Below are 9,705 nucleotides of genomic sequence, written 5' to 3'. Positions count from 1 at the left end.
AACGAGAGGGAAGTCGTGTGCATCAAGAAAGCTGTGGCTTCGCACAGGAGTGATTGAACTGGGCCGGTCCATTTGCAGTTCAAGTAAAGAAGATATGCAGAGATACTGTAGCGCTCTGGTAGTGTAGCAAAATGATACTCTTTTATTTTGCGGGGGAAAAGCAGCAAAATGATACTCTACCATCCGGTTCGCTGTAGCATCCTTAGTTTTGCTTGGTTTTTTATGTCGAACATTTTGTGAAAATATGAATATATACGCTGAATACTTTTCGACCCATTGAACATTTGTGTAATATATGCATTGAACAAGTTTCAAAATACAGTGAACTTTTTTCTAAAAAGACGCTAAACAAATTTCTAATGCACAATGAACATTTTCTGGTATAAGTTGAACAATTTCTGAATATACGATGAACAAATTTCAAAATATACAATGAACATTTTGGGGTATATGTTGAACAATTCTTAATATATGACAAACATTTTTGCGTGATGATCATTCTTGTATGCAAATGAACTTTTTCATAATATACGTTGAACATTTTCTTAATATATATGACGACATCTTTATACTATGTGGCGAATTTTTTATATAATACGCAAAAATAAAAAATAAACATAAAAAATGGAAGGAAAAAGGTACCAAAACAGAAAAAAAAACAAATAACCAAAAAACCGGACAAAATAGTAAAAACTGGAAGCAAAAAACCACAGAAGAGAAACGAAAAAACCACAGTCACGTGACCTGTAGCTCGGCCTTCACTTTTTGAGACTTCATCTACCCACATCTCTATGTGCCCGCAACACTTTCATATGGACAAAGGTGGGCTTACCATGTTCCATCAATGGCATCTAACGTACGCCTATTTTGGCGGGCCATGCTCCAGCTCAGTGAACTCATGCGGTTCTAACGTGCCTAGAACCCAGAGGTGAATCCATTCACGGTCCGTAGGATCAACACCATTCGTAGGGTTATGGCCCACCCTGCCTAGAATAGGAATCTTTGATTGGGCTTACACACATTCGCTCACTTACGTTGTCCCCCCTTAGCTCACCCTAGCCCTGGGTACTTCGTATCCAAGGCTTCACACAAATCTTCACTGACATCATATGCATGCTTTTGTAGGGGCGTGAGGAACCATTGTTGGCTTGTTACCTGATGGGAACTCCCCAATATTGCTATCAATGTCTTCATGTCGCATGACCTCTTAATATTACACCACCGAACATCTCTTCTAATTCGTCGAGACGAGAGGCAAATTGTTGTGTGGAAGAATCAATATCTCGACATAGGCCAAGAGATAGATCTTGTGCCACTCCACCAAGTCATATGAAACTGGCATGCATCCCGGCTCCCAGGACTCTTTCATAGATATTTCAACAATTTCTCCTCCTCCTCAAAAGCCCAAAATAACGGAGTTGATGCTCCCACATCCCTAGCATGAGTAGTTCTAGCAAATGAATGGTTTGAAATTCGAGTTATTTCACAGAATAACACTCTTATATATTGAGCTCGTAATGATACCTCACAATTCAAGGTCTCTCTACGCTGAAGAATGAGTGTGTTCAAGGCCATCGTAGAAACATAGATAAGGTCAACGACGAAACGAACAACAAAACTTTACCACAACTTTTTTGCACACGTTCACTTGCATCACATACACGACTGCTCTCTCAACTGCGCAATATGGTCACCCATAACACTTCTCTCTCACTGGAGTTACCTTAGCCCGGGGCATGCTATTTCATGATATTGGAAAAAGTTGGCTAACTATTATCATCGTCTTGAAAGCCGGACGCCTTTCAAATAGGAGCGGGGATCCTAGTCCAGGCGGCCTTCATGGAGTGCCGGTAACTGGGAACTAGGGCTCCCCCGAGCCGCCAGGGAGAGGCGACGTGGGGGTTGGGAGGCTCCAGTAGAGAAAAGCAAGAATCCCATATATACATAGGATAACTTCTACATGTAAGAACATTGGGTGATCGACTGATCTAGATCTGACTATTGTTTCTTCTTTCAAATCAGCACTTTCGAGTCTTCACAATCCTGCTATACAATGTAATTTTGTTAGTACAAAATCCTAGAAATGAAAGAAAATTACTCCAGATACATGGAATTGCTCATAATTAAATACATGGAAGATCAACATGCAGATGACGTGTACACCACTGGATAGATTGGATAAACTAATATCTTGTGCTATCTCGAATAATATTTTGGGTCAAAATAATTTATATGGGCAGACTGCACAAGTCTATACATCGAAATCATCATCCGTTTTTACTTAAATATTTGAAGCCAGTTACTCCAAATAATGGAACCTAAATAAATGTACCCTTCAATAAGGAGTGGCAAAGGTATGATCAGCGAGCAGCCACTTCTTCAAATCTTCTTAGATTTCTTGAGTCCTAGATTTTGTAACATGCTCCTTGCCCTGGAATAGTAGTTAGCTTCACTCACACCTTGTGGCTTTGAGAAGTTCTGCCAATCTACATATCCATAAGCAGAATTATTACGTGATAAGAATATCAGGTCGGCAAACATATCAGCTAGTTGCAGGTTGATGACAAGGAAACCAAATAGAAGGTTCGGGAAAAATAAGCATTCCTTTTCATTTGACCATAATGGTATCAACACAATATGTGTTTTATTTATGCCATTGAGCAAAATGCGATCAATTATTTTAGCCCACCCAACTTCCATGAAACAACAAAGTTGCTCTTCCATCTCCAAGATTCTTCTTGTATGTTTTCTGGAGACCTAAGGCCTGTAAGGCTCTAGCCTGATGGAAATTCCCACATATGGCCATGTTCTAGGAGTGCATACTTAAATGCCGGTTCATAATGCTCCTGTGAGGCACATGTCGTAGCTACTTTAAAGTTGATCATGCTTCGTCTAATGTACATAAGAAACCGTCATCTCTACATGAAAGGTAAAACATCATTCGCTCACTTAATTAATTTTCCAATCCATACCTCAAAACATTAGAAGAAGGCAACAGGACGACATTTTGACCCTTCATCAACTATGCAAATATAGTGGCAACATGAACTGCATAGAAAAACGAATCCAAATGGAAATAGCCAACAGAGATGTCTAGATCATTACCATGAAAAGGCTACCCCGAAATACCGCAAAATCCACACCAGATGTAATGGCACTTGAGACCAGATTAGGAGTTCCCATTCCACTCACTAGAGAGAACAGAGAACCGGCACCAGAAGGGGCTGCTATGCTACATATACAAGTAGAATGTTTTTCATGCATCAAGTAATGAGTAGCTATTTATTATTTGGAATTAATGAACTAACAATAAGAAACTTGAACCTGTGCAATAAGGACCATCATTTTGACAATAATTACCAAAAGACATGTTTTGCATCTTTGAAAAAAAATGCTAAGACTAAAATGCATATATCAGAATCCAAACTGATGATACAAGTTAGTATTCCTTGAGATGCGCCAACTAAAATGAAACACCTAAGCCTCAACTGCCCTAGATGTCCTCTGGTCGTATCCTTCTCATGGCACATGATATGCCTGCGTTTGCACCACTCATAACTGCAAAGTTTTGCGCTTGCACCAACTGTCTAGTAGCTAAATCGTGCAAGCAAGCAGGTTGATGACCACCATGTGAAGTTCCAAACTAAAGGATTCATGATATATCCTTTTGTTCAACATTTTGTATGTCATCAGAGTGAAATTACATGCCTTAACCTATGTTGACTATGGATCAGGAATCAAAAGTGACGTGTCACAAGCCAATATTACATATCGCACACTTGGGACGGGCCCAGTAGCACTTGCGCGGCTCTCTTCGCAGAACAAAATCATCATATTGTTCGCTCGGGAAAAACAAGTTGGAAACTGATTGATTCTAGCTCCATTAGAAAACCGGCTACCCGGTATTTTTACAAATTAGAAAAAAAATTGCAAAAATATGTTTGTAAATGTTTAGAAAGATTGTTCTTGGATTAAAATATGTGACTCACCAATTTAAATATGTTCAAATTCTTTATTAAATGTTTGTAAATTAAAAAAGTTAATAAATTTTAAAGGAATGTGTTAAATTTAAAAATGTTCATGATTTTAAGAAAAAGTTTTCAATACCACAAAATAGATAATAAATAAATAAAAAAGGAATGCACAGAAAAAAAATAGGAAAGCAAAAACTGGAGAGAAAAATCTGAGAAAACCTAGAAGGAAAACCAGCTGAAAAAATGGAAAGGGTGACGGCAAAAAAACAAGGCAGAAATTGGGCGGTGAAAATGTACTCAGCGGGAGGAAAACATAAAATAGGCTGAGCCAAGCCGAGTGACACCCCAACAATTTCAACATACTCGCTATTTCTCAAACTGGACTTTGGCGTACGTCTTGTTTTTTTGAGTAAAGTGATACTAGTTCTCTTTTGTCGGTGTCATGTACCTAGAGAGAACATTAATAATACTAGGGCAAGAATATGAATTGCAAAACGGTTTTTTCAATCAGGAACATTAATGCTTTCTTTTTGCAGAGAAAAATGACTGTGTGACTTAAAGTGCAGTTCGTCCGTCCATATGACCATACCTAGCCATGAGGTGGCTAGCAGCGTTTTCGGCCTTTTGGCACTAGAGAATGGTCGTCTAGAACCTTCCAACAAAACGCTGCTGTACCAACTCTTAAGAAAAGGCACAACCATTATCATAGATGGGTGTCCCTCTCCAGTGTGCAATCAATTACTTACTACAGAAGTAGGGAAATGCCCAGCTTAGACATGTACATGGTCATATTTCCCATCTTCCATGAGAATCAAAGACAAAGTATGACAATCTCGACATACAATATTCCCCTCACTGAAACCATTATTCCCATATGTAGGTTGTGAGTTCTATGATAGAATGGAAAGAGGGTCCACGCTGTTGTTCATAAGACATATCCATACTACAGTATAGTTCGTACCAATCTCTTCATCAATCACCGCCAATTATTTCTATACAAATAATGCCCACCTCACTAAGAGCGCTAATCTTTAACTAATTGTGTGTGTCCATCATATTTTTGCTTGCAAAAACTAAAAAATATGCAAGTGACCTTGTTAGAAAGGGTAAGTAATTTCATACTTCGTATAAGGTTACCGAAGGAAGAACAGAAGCAGTCTGAGTTTCATCTGATAGGTGTAAGACGGCCTGTTCTGAACTCTAAATCAAATTATACTCATTGCTTTATCTTGTCAGCTATGTTTTTGCTTCAGTATGACTGTAGGATAATTGCTCGAGGTACCATAATCTAGCTCTGAACTTACTAGCTTTTTAGGCTGAGGCATCATAATCAAGCGGACAGAATGAACATTGTTGTAAATTGCAACTGAAGTTCAACCATAAAGAGTTTGCAATTCCAGCATTGTTCCTACATTTCAACTAATACTTGTCTAATGACAATAACGCCAAGCCAATAAGAGTCAGGAGTTTTGATATTCATGTTATGTTAATTTCTGGTAACTCATCTCAAGTCATAAAGAAAGATAAGAAGCACATGCAACCCTATCATTGTTGAGGAATAAACTTGTTGTTTCATCCCAATAAAACTCAATAAGAAGCATATGCTATAAAGTTGCTAATATGTAGGGAAGCTATAAATCATCAAGATTGCGGATACAAGTATTTAGAACTGACTTCTCCACAAGGTCGCCTTTCCCATCACCTTCTCCGTTGCTTGAGGTAGTCGGACAAGGCACACCGAACATATGTCGGTTCAAGACCGGGCATCTTTTCAGCAGAATACTTCTTGACCGCTTTCAGTGTTCCCTCTCTAATGTTAATGGCAAGCATCCATGCAACCGCAGGGCGGATATCCAGTCTAGCCATGATGTAGACAACATCGTCGTCGCACAAGCTAAGAGTGGGCGCATAGTGAACCACCTTATCCCAGCTCAACCTCTTGCCACCTGATAAGCTAGGGTAACTTGAACCTGTTACAGCTTACAGGCATGTCATCAGCCTTGACAATGAACCTCTTGTGCCACTTCTTTGAGCAAATCTCCCTGTTCCATGTGGTCGCCGTCCAGCATTGGCCAATGACCCCTTTCTCATTGCGGCTATCACTACGCCAAGAAGAATTCAGCTCGACGAACCTGATAAGGCCATTGCTTATAACAACGTCACGAAACGACCGTTCGGAGATATTGTCAACTCCCATGCCAAACCGCGACACCAGATTGCAAGGGACCGGAACAGGCCATTGGATGAAATGCATGACCGGACGGTGGTCTAACACGTTGCACAAAAGAATGCCATGCCAATGATTGACCCAGCCGAGTGTTCCCCTTCCGGCGAAGATCACGCGGGTGCCTTGGTGCCGCATTATTACCTCGTGATTGTGGTACTTGGTCGTGTGCTCGGCGATGCTGACCACCTGGTTGCGCCACGGCCACCCAGAGATATCGGAGCGGTACACATCGAGGTTGGTATAGTAGCTGTTGCAACGCGGGAAGACCACAACGTAGTCTTTGCTATCGAGATCGGCGCCGCCAAGGGGCACAACGCCGGCCAGCGTGATGTATTCGGGGCAGCGGCAGTGGGCGGTGCCGCGGAGAAGGCGGAGAGATGGAGCCCCCGGGCCTGCCCTGTAGACAAAGAAATCCTTGTGCTCCCTGCACCCGTAGCGGTCGGTGAACGGGATGACGAGAAGGACGAACGCGTCCGCGGAGCTCACAACCACGGGATCTCCGCCGTAGCGGCTCTCCGCCATGTCGGGGCAGTGGACAAAGCAGCGAGAGACGGCCGGCGGGTTCGCGAGCTCGAAGGTCACCTTGACGCCGCGCCCTTGACTCGTGACGCCGTGGGCGGTGGTCGCGTTGTCACGGTCGCCGATGTGGCATTTTGAGTTGGTGAGCACCCATGGGCGACGGGCACAGCGCCTGAGCTGGTCCGACATGGCGGCGGGACGGGGACAGAAGGCGAGCCGGCGGGCGGCAGCGGCGATTGGAATCGATCCCGAATCGGCGATGAGGGTTTTTTTTTAGTTGCGGCGATGAGGGTAGCAAAATATGGGCCGGCTAGACAGCACGACACGGCCCATTTAATTAATTTACAAGAAGAATTATTATTAGGGCGTGTTTTAGTTGTACTCGGGACAGGTTGTTTCAGAGAGTCCAGCTCGGAATCAGACCTACCCACGTTCTCTTATTGCATCAATATAAGCGGCCGATACCCTCTTCTGTAAGCACCAGAAAACCAACCAGGTGCTCTCGTGTGTTCCTGATTCAGGAAGATCGCAGGTTTTCATATAGCTTTCCTGAGCCAAACTAGTCCGGCGAATAAAGGATGCAGATTCTCGTGGACACTGTCGCCGGCGAGACGATCTCCCTCAAGGTCGATCCATCAGACACCATCTACATCGTCAAGGCGAAGATCAAGGACAAGCAGCGCCTTACCTTCAAGGGGGAGCAGCTGGACGACGGCCGCACGCTGGCGGACTACGGCGTCCGTGACGGATCCACTCTTGGCCTCCATCTCCATCCGCTCCATGAGAAGATGCAAATCCATGTGGTCGAGACACTGACTGGCAGGGCCATGAACCTTGCAGTCACGACCTCAGATACAGTCGACAATGTCAAGGCCAAGATTCACAAGTGGCACGGTTTTCCCAAGGATCAACAGTGCCTCATCTTCGCCAACAGACAGCTCGACGACGAAGAAGAAGAAGGCAGGACCCTGGCGGACCTCAACATCCGCAACGACGCCACCCTCCTCCTCGTCCTACACAGCCGGTGTCCCAGAGGGATGATGAAGATCTACGTGAAGACGCTACGGCAAAATTTCTATAATCTTGAGGTGAGGAGCACAGATACCGTTTATAATGTCAAGGAGAAGATTTGGGCTGCGGAAGGCATTCCCCCGTGCCAGCAGAGCCTCATATTTGACGGAAAGAAAATGAAGGATGACCGTACCTTGGCACACTATAATATCCAGATGTATGAAGTTCTCTATTTTGTGCTCAACCTACGTGGTTGAATATTCATGGCATCATTTTTGCACCATGGGGTGTACTGCCGTGGTCTTCTTCGTACAGTACAGGCTTGTGTGATCTGAATATTTTGTCAATCTTGAAGACTGTCTTGTCATATATTACATGCCACTTAGTAATTGAAGCTGTGCCCTGGCGAGTATTTGCTGAAGCACTCTTTGGAAGTTCCCTATATATAGTAATTTAAATTGTTAGGATAATGATTTTCAGTTTCATTTTATGTGCTGGCCACAAAGAACTGGTCTACCACTTGGCATTGTTGATAACCAATAATATATCTCTGTGTGCAGCGACGCGTGAGCATGACGCCAGTTAATTAGAATACGCATCTCGTTGTGGTTAGCTGTCTTGATTACAATCAGCTTACTCCTTTTCTTTTTTGGGTGATTAGCTTACTTTCAATCTGAGCTAATCTATGACGCACGAGCATACGATAGCTCGATCAGACAATATAACAATACAATAGTGCGATAAATCACATGGCAATACATGAAAGAGAACAAAGACCATTCCACATCTCTATCCCCGGCCATGACTTGTTTAACAAGCATTCAAACAAGAAAAACAATAAAAATAGTTCCATTTCCATCCTGGAGTTTGCAAAATTCTATGTCTTGAGACCTCAACGCACTCCTATATATACATGAAGCTGCTGTGGTGCGCTTTCGCCAACAAAAGCAGAGGCATCTATGCGAAGCAGATTCGGTACTGCATATAAATCGTTGGAAGTAGCTAGCCATGAAGAGCAGCACGCTGATGGTGATCATGGTCCTCCAGGCCACTCTGGTCATGGGGATCTTTATCCTCCCGGACATGTGCAACGGAGATGTGCATGCAACGTCCGTGGGTGAGGGCAAGGCCATCGACCTCAACCTGGGCAAGCTAAGGTGCTGCATCAACTGCAACTCCTCCTCGGGCCTCTACACATGCGATGACGTCGTGAAGATATGCGACCCTGTCTGCAAGCGATGCGCCGTTGTGAAGAAGAACCTTGTCAAGGAGTTCAGGTGCACCGACACCTTCCTCGGTCTGTGCGAAAATCCGTGCAAGAACCACTGAAGATGAAAGTAGCTAATAAGCAGCACGCTAGCTGCTACTGTGATTTGATATGTGCTACGGTGCACAGTAGACATGTATGCCAGGATTGGGATTGGATGATTTTCGATCGATGTTATACGCGGAACAGTAAGTCGTTGTTTACGTGTTTATTGACACAATAAAATTGGTGGTTATATCATGGCAATCTCCACAATTTTGATTCTAGATACTGGTGGAATAGTTCCTTTAGGCTTGAGTCACGATGTTGTGGAAATTTATTGATGCACCGAATCACAAGATATTTGACGTGTTAGGTTGATCATTTCTTGCGACGGCAACAAGCATCTTTTCTCCCGTGAGGATATTTTACATTATTTTAGAGAGCTAGTATTAATCGGTCACAAGTCGGAGTATGAAATATTGTCTGCATATCAAACATACATTGTTCTGCAAGTTCCTTAGCTGTGTCTGCTTATCATATGTGACTGGCTAGAGGTCAGTTGATTGAAAATAAAATTTGGTCAGTTGTACGTGTCCACAAGTTCCTTAGCAGTGTTTGCTTATCCTATGTGTCCACAAGTTTGTTTCGGTCAAAATTTTAGATTAGTTGTACGTGTTCAGGGCATGCACACTCACAGCTAGCCAAACAGGCACAAATCACATGCT

General features: G+C 43.1%; 1 protein-coding gene across 1 annotated transcript; it reads left to right on the top strand.

Annotated features, from left to right (window-relative positions):
- The first annotated feature begins 8,683 nt into the window (after positions 1-8,683).
- On the top strand, positions 8,684-9,238 carry LOC119345145 (Bowman-Birk type wound-induced proteinase inhibitor WIP1-like). Its single transcript, XM_037615338.1, has one exon. It carries the CDS (start codon positions 8,740-8,742, stop codon positions 9,058-9,060), a length of 321 nt encoding a protein of 106 aa, XP_037471235.1. The 5' UTR covers positions 8,684-8,739; the 3' UTR covers positions 9,061-9,238.
- Positions 9,239-9,705: the final 467 nt, after the last annotated feature.

Source organism: Triticum dicoccoides, unplaced genomic scaffold (assembly GCF_002162155.2).
Source record: "Triticum dicoccoides isolate Atlit2015 ecotype Zavitan unplaced genomic scaffold, WEW_v2.0 scaffold20889, whole genome shotgun sequence".
NCBI lineage: Eukaryota > Viridiplantae > Streptophyta > Magnoliopsida > Poales > Poaceae > Triticum > Triticum dicoccoides.
Note: the sequence above shows the minus strand (reverse complement) of the source record. Positions and strands in the feature narration are given on the sequence as shown.